The sequence below is a fragment of the Salvelinus sp. IW2-2015 genome, unplaced genomic scaffold (assembly GCF_002910315.2).
Source record: "Salvelinus sp. IW2-2015 unplaced genomic scaffold, ASM291031v2 Un_scaffold1229, whole genome shotgun sequence".
Classification (NCBI taxonomy): domain Eukaryota; kingdom Metazoa; phylum Chordata; class Actinopteri; order Salmoniformes; family Salmonidae; genus Salvelinus; species Salvelinus sp. IW2-2015.
In genome coordinates, this window is record NW_019942787.1 from 242,113 (window position 1) to 266,508 (window position 24,396).

General features: G+C 43.4%; 1 protein-coding gene across 1 annotated transcript; it reads left to right on the top strand.

Moving 5' to 3' along the window:
- Nucleotides 1–20,160: 20,160 nt before the first annotated feature.
- Nucleotides 20,161–22,625, top strand: LOC112070133 (transmembrane protein 179-like). Its single transcript, XM_024137551.2, has 4 exons — nucleotides 20,161–20,559; nucleotides 21,320–21,457; nucleotides 21,539–21,617; nucleotides 21,798–22,625. The coding sequence occupies exons 1-4, from the start codon at nucleotides 20,258–20,260 to the stop codon at nucleotides 21,978–21,980; spliced, it is 702 nt and encodes a 233-aa protein (XP_023993319.1). The 5' UTR covers nucleotides 20,161–20,257; the 3' UTR covers nucleotides 21,981–22,625.
- The last annotated feature ends 1,771 nt before the right edge of the window (nucleotides 22,626–24,396 follow it).

The window sequence follows — 24,396 nt, forward strand, 5'->3', positions numbered from 1 at the left end:
AATGCTCTGCTGTTGTTTTCGCGCGCCAATCAGGACAGGACCCAGAAACGCCCTCTCCTCTGTGACAGTAGTCATAGCAACATAGACGCTACAACTGTCAGCGCGCTACCCCTTCCCAAAAATGGCGAAAAGAAAGGCAGAAAACAGGAGCTTTCTGGACAAGTGGAAGATGCCAGGTATCTGGCTTGGGCACATCAGATTAGATCAGTGTGCAATAATTAACGTTTTCTTTGTGCACTTTTTCTTGCTACAAGGCATGGGCTTGAATGGTTGATTGATTTATTATCATTTTATTTGTAAAATTATTAGCCAGTGGAAAAAGTTTATTTTGGTATTTAAATCAGAAGGCTGCAAATAGAAAAGAGGCATACGATTTTTATTTAAATTTTATTTATTTAATAAATGAATGCCATTGATGTGTTTTTTCATTTGAAATTCGATTTTGCATGTCTCCACTATTATATTATATATTGTATGGTAATAAGCGATGCTTGTTCCATATTCAATGTTAAAGCAAAACTTGTTTGGGTCCATATTAAAAGGTTCATTTGTTCAATGTTGGCCCGCGACTTTGTTCAGGTTTTACATTTTGGCCCACTGGGTATTTGAGTTTGACACCCCTGCCTTATGGGATTGACACTGTGGCGTACAACAGGTCAGCCACCAGGGGGAGACTCGTCGAGGCCTGGTGACAGACGGAGTATACATCACGAGGCGATGGCTCCATCTGCTGGACGTGCCAGGTCTCGACGGGCTCTCCGGCCAGGACTAATTGGGGCTGATTGGTGAGTAATCAAGGGCTGATTGCTCACCAGCTGTACAAGTCCCATAAGCTGCCAGAAGGGCAGCACACAGGGAAGAGACTGGGGGAGGAAAGGACTCCCGTATAGTTGGGGACGGTACCAGAGGGATTTCAGTTTTTGATCCCCACAGGATATAGCAAGACCCGGAGCTCAGAAGACGGTATCCCGGAGAGGGTCTCTTGGGGGAGACCTCTTTTCTTTTGGACTATTATTTTAATAAACACCTTAGGAACTGAGCTAATCCTACTCTGTCCGTGTCTGATCTGTTTAAACGTTTTGACCCAACCCCCTGGTCTGCCACAACACATAAACAAACATTACAATAATTTACTATGGTATTTCAATTATCATTCTTCTTACGGTGTTCTCTGTATTGCGCATCGCATAAAGAGTGAAAAAAATTACAAATATCAACACATAATAGTAATAAGGTTATTCAAACAATAATTACATCCCTAAAGCAGTACAATAATATATATACATACATACAGTTGAAGTCAGCCGTTTACATACACCTTAGCCAAATACATTTAAACTCAGTTTAATCCTAGTAAAATTCCCCTGTCTTAGGTCAGTTAGGATCACCACTTTATTTTAAAGAATGAAATGTCAGAATAATAGTAGAGAATGCTTTTATTTCTTTCATCACATTCCCAGTGGGTCAGAAGTTCACATGCACTCAATTAGTATTTGGTAGCATTGCCTTTAAACTGTTTAACTTAGGTCAAACGTTTCGGGTAGCCTTCCACAAGCTTCCCACAATAAGTTGAGTGAATTTTGGCCCATTCCTCCTGACAGAGCTGGTGTAACTGAGTCAGGTTTGTAGGCCTCCTTGCTCGCTTCAGTTCTGCCCACACATTTTCTATAGGATTGAGGTCAGGGCTTTGTGATGGCCACTCCAATACCTGGACTTGGTTGTCCTTAAGCCATTTTGCCACAACTTTGGAAGTATGCTTGGGGTTATTGTTCATTTGGAAGACCCATTTGCGACCAAGCTTTAACTTCCTGACTGATGTTGCTTCAATATATCTACATAATTTCCCTCCCTCATGAAGCCATCTATTTTGTGAAGTGCACCAGTCCCTCCTGCAGCAAAGCACCCCCACAACATGATGCTGCCAACCCCGTGCTTCACGGTTGGGAGGGTGTTCTTCGGCTTGCAAGCCTCCCCCTTTTTCCTCCAAACATAATGGCTTCTTCTTAAGTCCCTTCCCCTTAAGGCCTCCTTTATGTTTGTCTAGAATTACCCCGATAGTTACGGTCAGATGCTCTGACTCTGCTCTTTTTACAGTCTCGGTGGTTATGGCCTACTTTAGTGCAGTGTTTACACGGTGCCTCACAATCTCTAGCAAAATTATCCGGTTTGTTACAGATAAAGCAACTATCTCCCCCTTTCTTCTGATTGTTTCTATCCACTTTTCTTGACTTTCTCCCTTTCTCTACCTCTATCCACTTTCTCAATAAGTTTGCTAAATCCTGTCCTCCTCTCGCTCTTCCTCCCTCAGCTCCCTGAGGACCAGCATATGGGGGAGGGCGTAACGGGACAGGCGGCACCTGATGCGGCTGCCTCCGTTTCATTACCACCACCTCGTCATCTGGATTTTCCCTCTCCCCCTGGTCTGCCAGGGAGGGGTATAATTTGGGTTTAGGTGATGTCTCTGTGGGAGTCCTCTCTATCTGCTCCTGGCTACCTAATTCTTCCTCCTTAGTAGGTCCCTTTTTCTGGGCCCCCTCCGCTCTGTTTCTAGCTTCAGCCAGCCAAATACGAGCGGGGTCGAGCCCTTCTGTCCGTTGCTCTTCTACCTTGTCCCCACAAACCCTATTTGTTTAATTTGGGTTTCCAGTTTTTCTATATTTAAATGTCTGTCAAATTCGTACTTCCTCCTCCATTTCGGGCCAAAATAGGTGTTCCACTTATCTTTTCCCTGCATATATTTTTCATCTCCCGTTAATTCCGGGACCTCCTTTGAGGATTTACTACCCATTGTTAGTAAACCTTGTAGTTACTATGCTTATGCTCAAACTCACTCTAGGTGTATCTATTTCTATGATCTATGTATGCGCTTTTTACCGTTGTCCAATTACTATAGTTGCTCTCCTGAACCTATGTTGAGAAATACCTCCGTTAATCTTTCCTAGAATTTTACGACTATAAGTTATTCTTAGTTGTTCCTTATGACTTTTGACTGATAAATATATCTCTCACACGCAAATAATTATCTTCTTATTCTATGTGTGTGCTTAAAACTCTGATCTCTTATGTCACTACTCCCTATGTGTGTGCTCACACTCTAGGTGTATTTTGCTATCTCTTAACCTCTGTGTGTTTTTCCTTTCCTGAAACTTTATCTATAGAGGTGTCTTTCGATCGGACATTAGGTCTTACCCGTATACAACTATAAGCTATTTTCCAGGGGTCGTAAATCCCTAGTTAGCAGCCTATTTTTCTGTTGTTGCTTGTTCTTTTGACGTTAATATCTCGTATCTCACTCCGCTATATTAGGTTTCCCTTCTTCGTTGAATGATCAGACCTAGATGTGCGTAGATCTGACTCTCACCTTTCTGCTAATATACTCCAGATCAATTGCTGTTAGATCTTAGTATGTTAGACCTGCTAATGTATCTTGACCAATTTAGCGGTTAGGTCTCAACATTAGATAGTTTATTGGTAGTGGCCACAGATACCTTGGGTCATTACGGACCCCCTTCTCCTGCTGCCTAGGTGGCTCTACACCCAATTCCTATTTTCCAATTGCCTAGAATACTACCTATATCAGGGTTCTCTACACAAAATTCTAAAAATAGGTCACCAGGTAAGAATGCCGTGTGGGAATTTTAAAATCAACCCCTAAACTACACAAAAACAATCAAATATATTTCTGAATGTAGCCCAAGCGTCAATTCCCCAAATTCGTGAATAAAGATTTACTGACCTTCTCGTAGACTGGGAAAAGCAATGTAGGTTGGATCTCTTCACCACCTCTGTCGTGTACCAGTTCACCACTGGCCTGAAATAAACCCTCAATTCAGAGGTCAGGTCTTTGTCTTACGGATCCTGGATCCGCCCGTGCACGGTTTTCAGCAGTTCCTTGGGACGACAGAGGCAGGTATTGAGGTCCGGCTCCGAAGGACCAATTGATAAGAGAATTATGTTCTCCAGGTACATAACCCAATTTAATTATATTACTCAGTCTGCAAACCAGAATTTGTAAGATCCTGGTCGAATGAAACAGACGGAGGCCCAGCTAAAATAGTCAAAAAGGTTTATTCACGGGAACGTTCTGAAGTCAAGAATACAAAACAATTCATTTTATACTGACTTCAAGAATACAAAACAATTCATTTTATACTGACTTCCCCCGCACACACATTCACACAACCATACGCACACACATACACACAAACAGACGCACACACTGTCTCACTACCCAGCCGACAGAGATTAGAGAGACCTTGTCCTTCAGACGTACTACCCGTTCTCTCCCAAATCTCTAGTCAGGTCTGCACTGAGCTCAGACAGTCTGTGTTTAAAATACCATAAAGACATATTGTCTTACCCTAATTCTGACTAGGACTACACATTTATTGATTAGGATTTTATACATTCTAATCAATTACATACAATTATATGTTTCAGGGCGGAATATTCTAATCATTCAATTAACAGATAATTCTCAACTATCAATCGCGCCGACAGAAACAAACATCTCTCTGGTAAGAAGAAGGGCGGGGATGTATGCCTGATGATTAACGACTCATGGTGTAATCACAACAACATACAGGAACTCAAGTCCTTTTGTTCACCTGATCTAGAATTCCTTACAATCAAATGCCGACCGCATTATCTTCCAAGAGAATTCTCTTCAGTTATAGTCACAGCCGTGTATATCCCCACAAGCAGATCCCTCGTCGGCCCTGAAAGAACTTCACTGGACTCTATGTAAACTGGAAACCATACAATCTGAGGATGCATTTATTGTAGCTGGAGATTTTAACAAAGCTAACCTAAGATCAATACTTCCTAAATTCTATCAGCATATCGATGCGCGACACAAGCTGGTAGTATTCTGGATCATTGCTACTAGAACTTCCGTGATGTATACAAAGCCCTCCCCCGTCCTGCCTTCGGCAAGTCTGACCATGACTCCATTTTGTTGCTCCCAGCCTATAGACAGAAACTAAAACAGGAAATGCCCGTGCTCAGGTCAATATAACACTGGTCTGACCAATCGGATTCCACGCTTCAAGATTGCGTCGATCACGTGGACTGGGATATGTTCCGGATAGCCTCAGACAACAACATTGATGTATACGCTGACTCGGTGAGCGAGTTCATTAGCAAGTGCATCGGAGATGTCTTACCCTCTTGTGACTATTAAAACCTTCCCTAACCAGAAACCGTGGATTGATGGCACCATTCGTGCAAAACTGAAAGCGCGAACCACCGCTTTTAATCATGGCAAGGCGACCGGAAACATGACCGAATTCAAAACAGTGCAGCTATTCCCTCCGCAAGGCAATCAAACAAGCAAGGCATCAGTATAGAGACAAAGTAGAGTCGCAATTCAACGGCTCAAACACGAGACGTATGTGGCAGGGTCTACAGTCAATCACGGATTACAAAAAGAAAACCAGCCCCGTCACGGACATCGACGTCTTGCTACCAGACAAATTAAACAACTTCTTTGCTCGCTTTGAAAACAATACAGAGCCACTGACACGGCCCTCTACCAAAGCCTGTGGGCTGTCCTTCTCTGTGGCCAACGTGAGTAAAACATTTAAACGTGTTAACCCTCGCAAGGCTGCCGGCCCAGACGGCATCCCCAGCCACATCCTCAGAGCATGCGCAGACCAGCTGGCTGGTGTGTTTACAGACTTATTCAACCAATCCCTATCCCAGTCTGTTGTCCCCACATGCTTCAAGATGGCCACCATTGTTCCTGTTCCCAAGAAAGCTAAGGTATCTGAACTAAATGACTATCGCCCCATTGCACTCACTTCGGTCATCATGAAGTGCTTTGAGAGACTAGTCAAGGATCATTTTAAACCCACCCTACCTGACACCCTAGACCCACTCCAATTTGCTTACTAAGTAAGAATGCTGTTCATTGGCTACAGCTCAGCATTTAACACCATAGTACCCTCCAAACTCGTCATTAAGCTTGAGACCCTGGGTCTCGACCCCGCCCTGTACAACTGGGCCCAGGACTTTTTGACGGGCCGCCCCCAGGTGGTGAAGGTAGGAAACATCATCTCCACTTCGCTAATCTTCAACACTGGAGCCCCACAATGGTGCGTTCTCAACCCTCTCCTGTACTCCCTGTTCACCCATGACTGCGTGGCCATGCACGCTTCCAACTCAATCATCAAGTTTGCAGACAACACTACAGGGTTAGACCTGATTACCAACAACGACGAGATGGCCTAGAGGGAGGAGATAAGGGCCCTCGGAGTGTGGTGTCAGGAAAATAACCTCTCACTCAACGTCAACAAAAGAAACGAGATGATCGTGGACTTCAGGAAACAGCAGAGGGAGCACCCCCCATCCACATCGACGGGACAGTAGTGGAGAAGGTGGACATTTTTAAGTTCCTCTGCGTACACATCACGGACAAACTGAAATGGTCCAGCCACACAGACAGCGTGGTAAAGAAGGTGCAACAGCGCCTCTTCAACCTCAGGAGGCTGAATAAATTTGGCTTTTCATCTAAAACACTCACAAACTTTTACAGATGCACAATTGAGAGCATCCTGTTGGGCTGTATCACCGCCTGGTACGGCAATTGCAGGCTCTCCAGAGGATAGTGAGGTCTGCAGAACGCATCACCAGGGGCAAACTACCTGCCCTCCAGGACACCTACACCACCCGATGTCACAGGAAGGCCATAAAGATCATCAAGGACAACAACCAACCCAACCACTGCCTGTTCACCCGCTATCATCCAGAAGGCAAGGTCAGTACAGGTGCATCAAAGCAGGACCGAGAGACTGAAAAACAGCTTCTATCTCAAGGCCATCAGACTGTTAAACAGCCACCACTAACATTTAGCGGCCGCTGCCAACATACTGACTCAACTCCAGCCACTTTAAAAATGGGAATTGATGGAAATTATGTAAAAATGTACACTAGCCACTTTAAGCAATGACACTTAATACAATGTTTACATACCCTACATTACCCATCTCATATGTATATACTGTACTCTATATCATCTACTGCATCTTGCCATCTTTATGCAATACATGTACCACTAGCCACTTTAAACTATGCCACTTTATGTTTACATACCCTACAGTACTCATCTCATACGTATATACCGTACTCTATACCATCTACTGCACTGCCATGCCGTTCTGTACCACCACTCATTCATATATCTTTATGTACAATTTCTTATCCCTTCACACTTGTTGTGTGTGTGTAAGGTAGTAGTGTGGAATTGTTAGGTTAAATTACTTGGGGTATTACTGCATTGTCGGAACTAGAAGCACAAGACATTTCGCTACACTCGCATTAACATCTGCTAACCATGTGTATGTGACTAATAAAATTTGATTGATTTGATTATTTAACCAGGTAGGCTAGTTGAGAACAAGTTCTCATTTGCAACTGCGACCGGCCAGATAAAGCATAGCAGTGTGAACAACAACACAGAGTTACACATGGAGTAAACAATAAACAAATCAATAACATGGTAGAAAAAAAAGAAATCTATATACAATGTGTGCAAAAGGCAGAGGTAGGCAATAAATCGAATAATTACAATTTAGCAGATTAACACTGGAGTGAAAATCATCAGATGACATGTGCAAGAAGAGATACTGGTGTGCAAAAGAGCAGAAAAGTAAATAAATAAAAGCAGTATGGGGGGTGAGGTAGGTAAAATTGGGTGGGTTTACAGATGGACTATGTACAGCTGCAGCGATCGGTTAGCTGCTCGGATAGCAGATTTTTAAAGTTGTTGAGGAGATAAAAGTCTCCAACTTCAGAGATTTTTGCAATTCGTTCCAGTCGCAGGCAGCAGAGAACTGGAAGGAAAGCGTCCAAATGAGGTTTTGGCTTTAGGGATGATCAGTGAGATACACCTGGCGAGCGCGTGCTGCGGGTGGGTGTAGCCATCGGACCAGTGAACTGAGATAAGGCGGCACTTTACCTAGCATAGCCTTGTAGATGACCGGAGCCAGGGTCTGACGACGAACATGTAGCGAGGCCAGCCGACTAGGGCATACAATCGCAGTGGTGGGTCGTATAAGGTGCTTTAGTAACAAAACGAATGGCACTGTGATAAACTGCATCCAGTTTGCTGAGTAGAGTATTGGAAGCTATTTTGTAGATGACACGCCGAAGTCGAGGATCGGTTAGTAGTCAGTTTTACTAGGGTAAGTTTGGCGGCGTGAGTGAAGGAGGCTTTGTTGCGGAATAGAAAGCCGATTCTTGATTGATTTTGGATTGGAGATGTTTGATATGAGTCTGAAGGAGAGTTTGCAGTCTAGCCAGACACCTAGGTACTATTAGATGTCCACATATTCTAGGTCGGAACCGTCCAGGTGGTGATGCCTAGTCGGGGTGCGGTGCAGGCAGCGAACGTTGAAAAGCATGCATTTGTTACTAGCGTTTAAGAGCAGTTGGAGGCCACGGAAGGAGTGTTGTATGGCATTGAAGCTCGTTTGGAGGTTAGATAGCACAGTGTCCAAGGAAGGGCCGGAAGTATATAGAATCTGCGTAGAGGTGGATCAGGGAATCGCCCGCAGCAAGAGCAACATCATATGAGTATACAGAGAAAAGAGTCGGCCCGAGAATTGAACCCTGTGTGGTACCCCCATAGAGACTGCCAGAGGACCGGACAACATGCCCTCCGATTGACACACTAACTCTGTCTGCAAAGTAGTTGGTGAACCAGGCAAGGCAGTCATTAGAAAAACCGAGGCTACTGAGTATGCCGATAAGAATATGTGATTGACAGAGTCGAAAGCCTTGGCCAGGTCATGAAGACGGCTGCACAGTAATGTCTTTATCGATGGCGGTTATGATATCGTTTAGTACCTTGAGCGTGGCTGAGGTGCACCCGTGACCGGCTCGGAAACCGGATTGCACAGCGGGAGAAGGTACGGTGGGATTCGAGATGGTCAGTGATCTGTTTGTTGACTTGGCTTTCGAAGACCTTAGATAGCAGGGCAGGATGATATAGGTCTGTAACAGTTTGGGTCCAGGGTGTCTCCCCTTTGAAGAGGGGATGACCCGGGCAGCTTTCCAATCCTTGGGATCTCAGATGATACGAAGGAGATTGAACAGGCTGGTAATAGGGGGTGCGACAATGGCGGCGGACAGTTTCAGAAATAGGGGGTCCAGATTGTCAAGCCCAGCTGATTTAGAGGTCCAGGTTTTCCAGCTCTTCAGAACATCTGCTATCTGGATATGGGTAAAGGAGAAGCTGGGGAGGCTTGGGCGAGTAGCAGCGGGGGGCGGGGTGTTGGCCAAGGTTGAGTCGCCAGGAGGAAGGCATGGCCAGCCATTGAGAAATGTTTGTTGAAGTTTTCGATTATCACGGACTTATCAGTGTGACCGTGTTACCTAGCCTCAGTGCAGTGGGCAGCTGGAGGGAGGTGCTCTTGTTTTCCATGGACTTTACATATCCCAGAACTTTTTGGAGTTAGAGCTACAGGATGCAAATTTCTGCTTGAAAAAGCTGGCCTTTGCTTCCTGACTGACTGCGTGTATTGGTTCCTGACTTCCCGAACAGTTGCATATCGCGGGGGCTCTTCGATGCTATTGCAGTTCGCCACAGGATGTTTTTGTGCTGGTCGAGGGCAGTCAGGTCTGGAGTGAACCAAGCTATATCTGTTCTTGGTTCTGCATTTTTTGAACGGAGCATGCTTGTCTAATATGGTGAGGAAGTAACTTTTAAAGAATGACCAGGCATCCTCAACTGACGTGATGAGGTCAATATCCTTCCAGGGTACCCGGGCCAGGTCGATTAGAAAGGCCTGCTCGCAGAAGTGTTTTAGGGAGCGTTTGACAGTGAATGAGGTGGTCGTTTGACCGCGGACCCGTGGCGGATACAGGCAATGAGCAGTGATCGCTGAGATCTTGATTGAAGACAGCAGAGGTGTTATTTGGAGGGCAGGTTGGTCAGGATAATGTCTATTAGGGTTGTACCTGGTGGGTTCCTTGATGATTTGTGTGAAGAGGGCATCAAGCTTGGATTGTAGGACTGCCGGGTGTTAAGCATATCCCAGTTAGGTCACCTAACAGAACAAACTCTGAAGCTAGATGAGCGATCAATTCACAGATGTGTCCAGGGCACAGCTGGGAGCTGAGGGGGTCGGTAGCAGCGGCAACAGTGAAGAACTTATTTCTGGAGAGATTAATTTTTAAAATTAGAAGTTCGAACTGTTTTGGCATAGACCTGGAAAGTATGACAGAACTTTGCAGGCTATCTCTGCAGTAGATTGCAACTCCTCCCCCTTTGGCAGTTCTATCTTGACGGAAAGTGTATAGTTGTATGGAAATCCCAGAATTTTTGGTGGCCTTCCAAGCCAGGATTCGGACACGGCAAGACATCAGGGTTGGCAGAGTGTGCTAAAGCGTGGAGTAAGGCAAACTTAGGGAGGAGGCTCTGATGTTGACATGCAGAGGCCAAGGCTTTTTCGATCACAGAAGTCAACAAATGAGGGTGACTGGGGACATGCAGGGCCTGGGTTTACCTCCACATCACCCGAGGAACAGAGGAGTAGTAGGATGAGGGTGCGGCTAAAGGCTATCAAAACTGGTCGCCTAGAGCGTGGGGACAAAGAATAAAGGAGCAGATTTATGGCGTGGTAGAATAGATTCTGGCATAATGTGCAGACAGGGGTATGGTGGGGCACGGTACAGCGGAGGCAAGCCCAGGCACTGGTGATGATAAGAGAGGTTGTATCTGGACATGCTGGTCTCAATGGGTAGGTCACCGCATGTGTGGGGGTGGGACAAAGGAGGTATCAGAGGTACGGAGAGTGGAACTACGGGTCCATTGCAAACCAAAACAATGATAATGATAACTAGCCTGAACAACAGTAGCAAGGCATATGATATTGAGAAGAGACATACAATAAGGCATAAAGTGATTGCAGGTCTTGATTGGGAGAGCTAGCTAAAACAACAGGTAAGATAACATCAGCAATAACAGGTGCTAGTCTAACACAGCAACAACAGGTAAAAATGGCGACGACTAGGCAGAGAGGTCGGATTAACTACACACAGATCCTGAGTTAAAGCACAGAGCCGACAGATAAAACACAAATAAACAGAATGGAGTACCGTCAATTAATGACAGTCAAGCAGCATCAGCATAGTAGCCAAGTGATCATAGTGTCCAGGGGGCAGCCGTAGATGGAGCAGGAGGCCTCCACTAAGCTAGCACGCGGCGTTTAAGATTAGTAGCCCGGGGGTGTCTGCTCAGACGAGGGGTCTGCCTCAGACGGAGGCCGGTTGAGGGCACAGCGGGTGGGGTATTCGTCTGCAGACCAGACGTGGTCGTGTCGACAGAGAATCCAAGCCGTGGCGATGGCGAAAGAGAGGTTGTGAATTGTAGAATTGTGTTTGCTAACTGGTGCTAGCTTCGTGGCAGTGGCGCTAGCTGCGCTAGCTGCAAGCTAGCTGTGAGGATCAGAAGTAGTGGCTCAGGGATTACGGCAGGAATCCGGCGTTTTGTCGAGAGACAGTCCGATGCTGGAAATTGGTGAGTAATATCCAGCTAATAACAGGGCTGGTGTCTGTGCAGAAGGTAAAAGCTGCTAGCAGCGGCAAAAAATGCTAAATTAGCTTGTAAGCTGATTTAGACCAGTTGTGATGGATTGCAGGGCTCTGTGTCGGCAAAAAAAAGGTCCAGGCCAATTGGCAAAATATGTATTGTAGCACAAGAATTAGCCGGAGGACCTCTTCGGCTAGCCGGGAGATTGCCTAGCTCGAGGCTAGCTCAAGGCTAACTGTTGCTTGCTTCGGGACAGAGACGTTAGCCAGGAGTAGCCACTCAGATTGCAGCTAGCTATCTGATCCGTGTAAAGGTCCAGAGCTTGCGGTAGTAATCTGGAGATTGGTAGAGAAAAAGCAGTCCGATATTCTCTGGGTTGATATCGCGCTGTGCAGACTGGCATGTATTGACCAAGCTGAGCTGCTGGTGTCCGAGTTAACGGTAAAGACCACTAGCAGTGACTAACTGATAACTAGCTAGTAGTTAGTTAGCTGGCTAGGCTCTGATGGGGGTTCCGGTTCTAAAGTATAAAAATAGCAGATCCGTACCACATGGGTGTTGGGGTTGCAGGAGAGTATATTCAGTCCGTAGATGGAAAGTGAGATTAAAATATAAACGGAAAAAACGAGGAAAACGATTATTTACACGGACAAGACAAAACACACGTCCGACTGCTACGCCATCTTGGAATCAGTGTCGCACGCCATCGCTCACCCATGTATTCATTCATCCCTTACAATTGTGTGATAAGGTAGTTGTTGGAATTGTAGAGTACTTGTTAGATATTACTGCATAGTCGGAACTAGAAGCACAAGCATTTTGCTACACTCGCATTAACATCTGCTAACCATGTGTATGTGACCAATAAAATGTTATTTTATTTACAAGTTAGTTTGTGGCATTTCTTTCCTTCTTAATGTGTTTGAGACAATCAGTTGTGTTGTGATACGGTAGGGTGGTATACAGAAGATAGCCCTATTTGATAAAAGACAAAGTCCATATTATGGCAAGAACAGCTCAAATAAGCAAAGAGAAATGACAGTAAATCATTACTTTAAGACATAAAAGTCAGTCAAATCAAGTGTAGTCACAAAAATCATTAAGCGCTATGATGAAAATGGCTCTCATGAGGACTGCCACAGGAAAGGAAGACCCAGAGTTACCTCTGCTGCAGAGGGTAAGTTAATTAACGTTACCAGCCTCAGAAATCGGCAATTAACTGCACCTCAGATTGCAGCCCAAATAAATGCTTCATAGAGTTAAAGTAAGAGACACATCTCAACTAGAGGTCGGCCATTCCGATTAATCGGGGCCGATTTCAAGTTTTCATAACAATCGGAAATCGGTATTTTTGGGCGCCGATTTGACGATAAAAAAAAATATATATATTTAATTTTTTTACACCTTTATTTAATCTTTATTTAACTAGGCAAGTCAGTTAAGACCACATTCTTATTTTCAATGACGGCCTAGGAACGTTCTGCCTCGTAACGACAGATTTTTAACCTTGTCAGCACGGGGAACCAATCTTGCAACCTTGCAGTTAACTAGTCCAATGCTCTAACACCTGATTACATTGCACTCCACGAGGAGCCTGCCTGTTACGCAAATGCAGTAAGCTAAGGTAAGTTGCTAGCTAGCATTAAACTTATCTTATAAAAAACAATCAATCAATGACTGTCATCGCTCCAATGTGTACTTAACCATAAACATCAATGCCTTTCTTAAAATCAATACACAAGTATATATTTTTAAACCTGCATATTTAGCTAAAAAAAATCCAGGTTAGCAGGCAATATTAACCAGGTGAAATTGTGTCATTTCTCTTGCGTTCATTGCACGCAGAGTCAGGGTATATGCAACAGTTTGGGCCGCCTGGCTCTTTGCGAACTAATTATGACATAACATTGAAGGTTGTTCAATGTAACAGGAATATTTAGACTCATGGATGCCACCCGTTAGATAAAATACGGAACGGAATAAACGTTTTGTTTTCGAGGTGATAGTTTCCGGATTAGCCAAAGGTATATGGTTTAGAGAGAAATAGTCGACGCATTATAATTCCTGTAATAACTTGCGGCTGAATTTGAAAGGGGTTCCTTCGTTATTTTACCGTTCATGTCTTCCATAGAGAATGTCTTGATCTACTTCAAATAAGGTCTGTGTTTCGTGCAGGCTTAAACCGCCTCTGCGTTTTGATACCCGTGTAAATCTCACTAGGATAAGGTAACGTTTGTCAACATATTTTCATAAATCCACTCTACAAATGTTTTTATCTTCGCTTATATTTAGCCAATATTGATCAGAGTTACCTTGTCCTATGGATATCTACACAGTTATAAAATTGGCGGTGTAAGCCTACACGAAACACAGACCTTATTTTAAGTGAATCTAAAAATATCCTATGGAATAAATGAAGGAACCGCTATTCAGATTTTGCTAGGTGTCATGGGAATTATGACTCGCACTTTGGTCGTCAATTCTTACCATGCCCATTATTAAAATAGGATTTCCTGCATATAGAAATTACAGTTTTTGTTTTCAACATTCATCACAGGTAACTTAAACTCTATTTTTATTCAAACAGTTGAGAGTATTTGTCTCCTAAGCAGACTCTTCAGTATCATTGTCACTTCAGAGCTGTGTGTGTGTGTGTTTTACAGATGGCAGAAAAAAGCAGAGCACCAGTGTCGGACCATTACATGGAATTAGCACCAGGGAAAGCAAGGTGTCTTATTTGTGATAAAGATGTAAGCATGGGGTCAGCAACGGCTAAATCAAAAAATACCACCAACCTGTGGAATCACCTTAAGAACACCCATCCAAACGCCCATAAGGAAGCAATGATGAAAAAAGCAAACGCAAATTCTTCACAAGGGAAAAGTGATACAGACACATCGCAGGCTACAATCTTACAACTGTTTAATAAACAAGCAAAATGGCAGGACAAAGACCCAAGGGCCAAGAAGATGGATGTAGCAATTATTGAGATGATTGCCACTGACAACCAGCCATTCACAGTGGTGTCTGACGTTGGTTTTCAGCAGCTGATTAGTCTTGCTGAACCCCGGTACAGGATCAAAGATGAAAAATTATTTCGCACAGAAATGCTAGATAAAACATATGAAAGAGTTGTGATGAAAGTGAAGAATCTGGTGGCAGCAGGGAACGCTCCACACATGGCACTCACAACTGACTGCTGGTCAGGCACTACAGAGTCCCTGATGAGCCTTACTGGACATTTCATTGACAATGTCTGGACAAGAAAGCAGGTTGTGCTGAATGTCAAGACTATGACTGGATCACACCCAGGAAACTACATCAGAGAGATGTTTTTGAGGCCACAAATGTGCATGTGTCTGCTCAAACGGTCAGAAACAGACTCCATGTGGGTGGTATGAGGGCCCGACGTCCACAGGTGGGGGTTGTGCTTACAGCCCAACACCGTGCAGGACGTTTGGCATTTGCCAGAGAACACCAAGATTGGCAAATTCGCCACTGGCGCCCTGTGCTCTTCACAGATGAAAGCAGGTTCACACGCACATGTGACAGACGTGACAGAGTCTGGAGACGCCGTGGAGAACGTTCTGCTGCCTGCAACATCCTCCAGCATGACCGGTTTGGCGGTGGCCAGTCATGTGTGGGTGGCATTTCTTTGTGGGCCGCACAGCCCTCCATGTGCTCGCCAGAGGTAGCCTGACTACCTTAGGTACCGAGATGAGATCCTCAGACCCCTTGTGAGACCATATGCTGACACATGCACATTTGTGGCCTGCTGGAGGTCATTTTGCAGGGCTCTGGCAGTGCTCCTCCTTGCACAAAGGCGGAGGTAGCGGTCCTGCTGCTGGGTTGTTGCCCTTCTACGGCCTCCTCCACGTCTCCTGATGTACTGGCCTGTCTCCTGTAGCGCCTCCATGCTCTGGACACTACGCTGACAGACACAGCAAACCTTCTTGCAACCGCTCGCATTGATGTGCCATCCTGGATGAGCTGCACTACCTGAGCCACTTGTGTGGGTTGTAGACTCCGTCTCATGCTACCACTAGAGTGAAAGCACCGCCAGCATTCAAAAGTGACCAAAACATCAGCCAGGAAGCATAGAGAACTGAGAAGTGGTCTGTGGTCACCACCTGCAGAACCACTCCTTATTGGGGTGTCTTGCTAATTGCCTATAATTTCCACCTTTTGTCTATTCCATTTGCACAACAGCATGTGAAATTTATTGTCATCAGTTTGCTTCCTAAGTGGACAGTTTGATTTCACAGAAGTGTGATTGACTTGGAGTTACATTGTGTTGTTTAAGTGTTCCCTTTATTTTTTTGAGCAGTGTATATAAATACATATTTAAAAAATAAAAATAAAAATTATCGGCCGATTAATTGGTATCGGCTTTTTTTGTCCTCCAATAATCGGTATCGGTATCGGCGTTGAAAAATCATAATCGGTCGACCTCGAATCTCGACATCAACTGTTCAGAGGAGACTGCATTAATCAGGCCTTCATAGTCAAATTGATGCAAAGAAACCACTACTAAAGGACATCAATAATAAGAAGAGGCTTGCTGGGGCCAAAAAACATGAGTAATAGACATTAGACCGGTGGAAATCTGTCCTTTGGTCTGAGTCAAAATTTTAGATTTTTGGTTCCAACCGTTGTGTCTTTGTGAGACACAGAGTAGGTGAACGGATGATCTCCACGTGTGGTTCCCAAAGTGAAGCATTGAGGAGGAGTTGTGATGGTGTGGTGGTGCTTTAGAATTCAAGGCACACTTAACCAGCTTGGCAACCACAGCATTCTGCAGCGATACGCCAACCCATCTAGTTTGCGCTTAGTGGGACTATCATTTGTTTTTCAACAGGACAATGACCCAAACCACACCTCCAGGCTGTAAAAGGGCTATTTGAGCAAGATGGAGAGTGATGGAGTGCTGCATAAGATGACCTGGCCTCCACAATCATTCGACCTCAACCCAATTGAGATGGTTTAGGATGAGTTGGACCGCAGAGTAAAGGAAAAGCAGCCAACAAGTGCTCAGCATATGTGGGAACTCCTTCAAGACTGTTGGAAAAGCATTCCAGGTGACTACCCCATGAAGCTGGTTGAGAAAATGCAAAGAGTGTGCAAAGCTCTCGTCAAAGCAAAGGGTGGCTACTTTTAAGAATCTAAAATATTTTTAGATTTGTTATAACACTTTGTTGGTTACTACATGATTCCATATGTGTTATTTCATAGTTTTGATGTCTTCACTATTATTCTACAATGTAGAAAGTAGAAAAAAAAAAAAAAGAACTTGAATGAGTAGGTGTGTCCAAACTTTTGAATGGTACTGTACTTTGTATATATAGTGTAGCTCTCTAAGGTATGCAATGAGGAACTGATGATGCACTACCCAATTTCGAAATTGCTCCTTGTGCATTCTACTATTACAACTTTCAGGAGTAAGTTTAAAGCCGGACTAAGTTTATAGCCGGACTCCTCGCACCCTCTCTTGGGGGCATGGCTCACAGTTTGGGAACCACTGATTTAAGACATATGTGTCCGACCGGCTCGATTCGATCTTATGTAAAAAATTGAAATTGTGTTTCATAAATTGGATAAAAGTAGAGACTCAGAGGTAGAAAATGGTATATCATACACTACATTCAAGGAACAATGGGAAAGATTTCAATACTAGAAGCTGGTTTATACTAGGGGTGTGTTTGTAGCTTGCTAGCTACTTCCAGACACAAATGAGAGAACAGCTCACTCCGACCATTTTCCTCACCCTAGCAGATCTGAGGTAGTTTTTATGTTATCCAGAGCATTGGTGGCTGTAACTGTGCTGCTGGCAACAATTTAATGACACTTTTTTTGCCAACGTTTACTGATACCGGCCATATTCAACGGGTGTTGAGTGTTCGCAAATACATCAGTTATTCTGCGCTCTGGCACACTTAGACGAGAGTGCTCTGAAATCTTAGTAGATAGCCAGAGCAAATTTACCAGCTACGTCTATCGACAGTTGTAGCAGGTGACATGAAGAACATTCTATTGAAATGGTTACTTCCATAGATAGTGGAGTCTTTTGTTTAGACGTAGCTAGCTAGCTAAACAATGAACCATAATCCCAACTCATAACGTTACTACCCTGCATGAATCTGCAGTTAGCTAACCAACCAGGTTCAATGTTAGCTAGCTAGCTAACATTAGGCTATAACTAGCAATACAAATGGCTCTGAGATATGAATAATATTACTACATAGATCATACACGTAATGATAGCTAGTGAGCCAGCCAGCTAACGTTACCTAGATAGCTAACAGTATGCTTTAACTTGAAATAAAAATGACTTTCTGACAAAATTAGAAACGTGTAATATCTGAAAATGTAGCTAGCTACACTATCTTACCCGTGGATGGACGCTTCTCCCTCTCTGTCACGAATGCCATGGTTGCCCTTAATTTGAAGATGTAATCCCGAGACAGTTGTTTTATAGAATCACCTTCTGTGTGTTCTCTTTTCGATTCTCTCTGCACATTTGCAATCAAACACCTGCATTTTCTCCATCTCCTTAGCTATCATACTCTAATTCCACTGTTTTCAAAACTCAGTCCTCCAGAAAGTGGAGACCAACACCTTTGCAGTTCTACTATGTGAAATCTTTCAAAAATGCAGCATTAGAAAGGATTACCTACACATACTGACCAGCTCATATTATAGACAAAAGCGTGCTACATGGCAGACCAATCCGAACTCATCTCTCGGCATGTCCAGCCCATCCATTAACTCAGCCAATCATGGCTAGCGGGAAGGTTCCTGCCTTTTTCCATGGCTAAACCAACTAGGCTTGTAATTTAACGATTTTATTCGCATTTACAGATGGCATACAAGTTTATTATTAAGGCACATAAAATTTCACATGTTCCAGAAGGCATTTCTGCCAAAAAACGCATTTTGTTAAAAAATTCAAGTTTACTTTCAAATGTCTCTCCTGTGAAGTAGTGAAGCACGACATACGCCTAGTTTCCCGATACGAATCACATATAGCCTATTTGAATCATTATGGAACGCAGACCATATGGTAGCAGTTTAAATCTGGAGCCTGGCGCACGGTTCACTCCAATTGGACCACTACAAGGAGCCACCTCTTATGATGAGAAACGATATTGCAACACTGCGCTAAGCTCCGTCAGCCCAGTCTACATATTCTCTGTAGATGCATGCCTCTGGAGCATCAAATGTAGCATCACTAGAGCCTCTCGTCAGAGATAGCATTTATTTTGGTAGATTGCAAAATATTACCTTTTCATTCAAGACAGGAGAAACATATTGTTTCAGGTGATAATAAATCATGTTTTGTTAAGTTACTTTTTCCTCAACTTGTTTCTCTAACTTTATAGCAAGCTTGCAGAGCAGACAGCTAGCTAAAAGCTAGGTTAGGTTGAAGATACCGCATTGTAGCTAGCGAGATCCTCCTAATAGTTACGATCAAAAACAAATGTCATTACCATCACAATTAACATATACTGGAGGCAACAGTCATTTAATATAATTAGCTTAACAGCCAATGTGTATTAACGTTATTTAACATTACTTGTACTCACTTATAGGAATGGATAATTGCTTAGAACTTGCTAGCTATCCCATAAGGCCATCTTCTTCTGTGATTTTGGTAACTTCCTGTTTTTTGCCAGACTCTGGCTGCGTCCATTTACCTTCGCCTTATGCCCTTGGGAGAATCCCTGCGGACATCGTTGTCGTTGGTCCAAATTATTAGCCAAGCAAAGGAAGTTGACATCGTAGCCCATCAGCCCTCGTTTTTGCGAGTGTACAATTATGTTCACTCTGGGGCCTGAAACACCTCATAATTTAATTTGCGATGATTGTACATCCGCTAAGAAAAGTCAGCCAAAACTTAAAACCTACATTAATATGGAGAAGTCAACATACACATGTAAGTAAAAACGAATGTAAATAAGTTAGAAATTGTGCTAGTAATGCACAGGACGGCTCAAACACGTATCAAAAGTAATGTTTTTGTTTGGTTATCTTTTGGAAACATTAGCTTGTGCACATTACTTTCCCTGACATCACACTTATACATTGTAATTTTCGATATAACGTTAGTAGGATGGCTAACATACGATGTCTGTGGATGCGTTGTCTTCTAGCCAAAATATGAAATGCAGTCATAATTAACTGTAGTGAATATAAGGCACACTCAACAGTTCCATGATGACTGAAAACACAACAGTGGGATAAACGAGTAGTGATACATTTCTGGGCAAGAGTGGTCCATTTAAAATTAATTAATTCTTCCCTCGCCCCTTGCCTTGCAAGTATCAACTCGTCAGACGTCATGATACGTCATCAGAAGTGTCCACTTAATTTGAGGGCTGAGGGGAGAGGGTGTGTCTTTTAAGTGTTTGGAATGCAGCCTCTGGCAGGACTGAAGACCACACAAAGTTTGGAAAAATATCAAGTATGCGTCTCGCAACAGAGCCTTCAACCGCAAGGGGGCGTTGCGATTCCACTCCATTGTCGGCGTCCACATTGAAATGAATGACAACCGGTGTAATGTAAAGGAGGAGTGCTTATGGTTAATGTGAACGAGGCTTTGTCTGAATCGTTCCCATTGAGCCTGCTGCTCCAGCACGAATGATGCTGATGCTGCGCCCACGCTCAAATGTCTCTACTGCGCAGTCGCCGATGCAACGAACGCAGTAAGAGAAAGGAGACGCAATAATGGCCCTTGATAATTTAATTTTCGCCCAATGCATCCTCTATTTTTTGGCGTTTGTGTTTGGTTTTATTGCCGTAGTGCCTCTCTCCGAAAACACGGAGGATTTTCATGGAAAATGCTTGCTTTTCACGCGTGGTATGTGGCAGAATGAGAACATCACAGTCTCAAAGCAGCGCTTTATCGTTGAGGAGTGGGGACCGGAGTCTTCCTGCAGTTTCATCACTTTTGTCGGGATAGGATCTCTCATCCTGTCCGCAGTGCAGTCATGGAGACTGCTGTTGTTTCTTTTCAAAGGCCACGACGAGTGAGTGTCCTAATCACTTGTGGTTCTTGTGTTTTGATTTGCAGGTTTTCTTTGTGTTTATTCTATCTGAATGATTTAAATAGAGAAAAATAGATGGGATGTGTTTCAAGTAGCCCATGCCCATCCACTCCCACACCTGAATGATCAGTGATCCTTCTTGAATAATTACAGCCTTAAGTTCAATTGCCTTTTCTGGGGTCTACAGATCTAGCCCTCAAAAAATGTAAACGTATGTTTTTGCTATGGCAAAGTCTGCCCATCTCGCTGCTTTGCTCCGTAATCAATATGTTCAATCAGCCCGAGGGAAGACATGCCATTTTCTGCCTTTCAACAGAGGTGCAATCACAAAAACTGCATTGATTGATAGGCCTTATATAATGATTAGACGCTTGCAATCTTTATAAGAACCGTTTTGCTACTGTGCAATGCAGAGGTTTTCATTAGTCTGTCATTGTTTCATTCTGACATAGGGTGGATAGGTTAATCTATCCATCCACTTAAAAAACATGTATCTAAAACTAAGAATTAATTAATTATTGGCATACAGGCACAGCACCAATCTCCTTCTATTGGTCATATCGTCCATTAGAATGCAACATAGTCACAGTTAAATTAATTATCATCTAATCAAGTCCAATACATACAACATTAGGCAAATGTGCCAGGGATGGTAATGATAGAACAATTACATTATTGAACTGTCTTACATTCTCTCTCTTACTTTCTCTCTTGCTCTTTCACTCTGTCTCTGTGAGTGCAGTTCCCTGTTCAATGCCTTCCTGAATCTGTTGATCAGCTCCTTGGTGGTGTTCACAGTGTTCCTCTCTAGCACCATCATCAGTGTGGGCTTCAACCTGTGGTGTGACGCCATCACAGAGGGGGGGGGCATGCCCAGCAGGTGAGGCTCATGACCCCATCATATGGCTCTTGGACAGTCCGAAGAGTTATTTTCCTAAACTAACTTTGTCTTGTATCTCAGCTGTGAGGAAATGCAGGACACTGATCTGGAGTTAGGATTGGACAACTCATCGTTCTATGACCAGTTTGCTATTGCCCAGGTAAGGGTCAGACGGATGTATATTGTCATACACTGTGTTGATATCTTAGACTGTACCGGGGACTTATTAAAACATTTGCAATGAACTTGGAAACCCCTAGCGCTTGTTTAAATCCGTGAGGCTATGTAATGTCTGTTAAACATCCCCCCTGCCCCCCCCCCCCCCATCTCTGCTGTGCAGTTTGGTCTGTGGGCAGCGTGGCTGACATGGCTGGGCATCACGGTCATGGCCTTCCTCAAGGTCTACCACAACTACCGCCAGGAGGACCTTCTGGACAGTCTGATCCACGAGAAGGAGCTGCTGCTGGGCCACTCGGCCCACCGGGGCTCCGATGCCAACCAGTTGAAGAGTGGCATGATCTAACACCCAGAGGGCACGTGCACATTACTGACATATCCTCCTATCCTACCCCAACTGCCAGCCCCTGTCAATCTACACTGAGTGTACAAAAGATTAGGAACACCTTCCTAATATTGAGTTTCACCCCTTTTTGCCCTCAGACAGCCTCAATTCGTTGGGGCTTGGATTCTACAAGGTGTCGAAAGCGTTCCACATGGATGCTGGCCCATGTTAACTCCAATGCTTCCCACGGTTGTGTTAAAGTTGGTTGGATGTCCATTCGATGGTGGACCATTCTTGATACACACAAGAAACTGTTGAGTGTGAAAAACCCAGCAGCGTTTCAGTTCTTGATACAAACCGGTGCGCCTGAGACCTACTACCATACTGCACTTAAATCTTTTGTCTTGCCCATTCACCCTCTGAATGGCACACAAACCATGTCTCAGTTGTCTCAAGGCTTAAACATCATTTTTTTTACCTATATCCCCCCTTCATCTACACTGATTGAAGTGGATTTAACAGGTGACATCAATCAATAAGGGATCATAGCTTTCAGGTGTTCTTAATGTTTTGTACACTCAGTGCATTTTCAATCAAATGAAATCCATTAACTGTTTTAGAGTGCATTGTTATGTCTTGCTTGGACATACTCCTCCTCATATATGTTTCCTGATTTTCCCATTGAAAACGCTGCTGTTGACGGTAAAGCGCTGTAGGGTAAAGAGGTTCCGGCTGTATTGTGGAGCTGATTCAATGCATTTGTCCACTTGCTATATTTATATTTGATAATGAGTTACTGTTGACATGTCTTCCACTTCAAGACACACACTGGAGCGTAAATGAGCTCAGAAAATCAAGGCCATTTAATGAGGATAGAAATGGTGCATTGAGACTCGTTTTTACCGTGATTTCCCATTTAGCTGCACATAGATGGTGACTCACACAAGGTGGTTAAAGGATGGTTCAAATGGATCATATTTTCTTTGTTTCATTTTTTGCATGTACTGTGTGTAGACAGTGTGAGCAGGCTGACAGTTTTCTGTGTTGGGCAATATATTATTTTGTAACAGTCGAATACATTCATGATGGTCTTTCAGTAATGTGTGAATTCTTTGCATGCATGCAGCAACAGAGTATGATGTGTGATTTTCAGTCTATTATGCAGTATCTACAATTACCAAACAGTATTTAAAAAAAAAAAATGAAAAGTGTACTTTGTAAGAACTTTGTCAATGAACTTAAACTGACTGGAACAGATCTCAGGATGAAATGCCTGAAAATCACATGAGTAGCTAAATCAGTCAATCTGTTCATCCTGACAATCATAAAAGCTCAGGCTCGCCCCTCCTTTGTTATTTGACACAATCTTGACGCAAAAAAAATGTTTTGACAGTGAGTGAGAAGTCTGTAACATAGACAGGATGACACATTATCTAAGGATAGTTCTGTGTTGTTGTGCGTGAGGAAATGTAGCCTGCGGCGTGGAAAGATGGATCATCATTTTATTGCACACATGCAAGCGCTCTCTCTCACACCAACGCATGCACGCGAGCACACACACACACACACATTCAAAAGCATGTTAGACTATAAAAAGCTAGTCACCACCCTCACTGACTTTGGTATGCAATGACAGTTTTATTTAAAATAATTCAATTAAATAAAAAAAGATAGAAACTAAGAAATCCTTCTAAAAGGCACTTCTTTCAAAGTGACCACATACAGATTGTCAGCAGTGAAATGCAGCTACTAACCAAAATGTGCAGATACAGGCCATGTTTACTTGCTAGGTATTTGTGTTGCTAATGACAGTCGTTCCGCTTGAGAGTGCAGAGAAAACCTTCAGTCTCAGTATCTCTTCCATTCAGACATTGGTTGCATCGTATTGCTCAGATTTTTTCCAACACTGACTCTTTCCTATAGTTGTGTTCCCTGAAAGCTGTATAAAGAATATGTATTATTGGAAACAGTGTTTTGTGTTTTATTGCTCAGATTGACATGTATTTGATAAGCATCACATTGCCCTTTAAAGCTCAACACATTTAAAGAAGAGACTCAATTTCTAAATGCTCGATATTTGAATGGTGCCAGTTAATGAAGATCCCACAGTGATGCTTCAATTAGTGTCATAATGTTGCTGCATCTTACCCTAGATCATCGGACCGTACAGTTAATGTACATTCCTTTTATTTACTTTGCATCATAAACATTTACTCTAATTTAAAGTATGTTTCAATCCCCAAATAATCCACAGCTTTAAAAGCATTTGACATGAAGATTAAAACCTGAATATCGGATCAATCAAAAAATAGAAATGCAAAAAAAGCCCTTTCAAAATGTACTGTAAAGAAAACAAAAGTATTGGATATTTGAGTAGATGCAGATATGCAGTATATAAGAAATAAATAACATTTAGAGGATATTGCCTGTGGCATTT

What these genes read in the sequence shown, in the direction of transcription:
- LOC112070133 (XM_024137551.2), top strand. Translation starts at nt 20,258, where the DNA reads ATGGCCCTTGATAATTTAATTTTCGCCCAATGCATCCTCTATTTTTTG. An exon ending in GGGGGGGGCATGCCCAGCAG is followed by an intron (nt 21,458 to 21,538) that starts GTGAGGCTCATG and finishes CTTGTATCTCAG; the next exon opens with CTGTGAGGAAATGCAGGACA. An exon ending in ACCAGTTTGCTATTGCCCAG is followed by an intron (nt 21,618 to 21,797) that starts GTAAGGGTCAGA and finishes TCTGCTGTGCAG; the next exon opens with TTTGGTCTGTGGGCAGCGTG.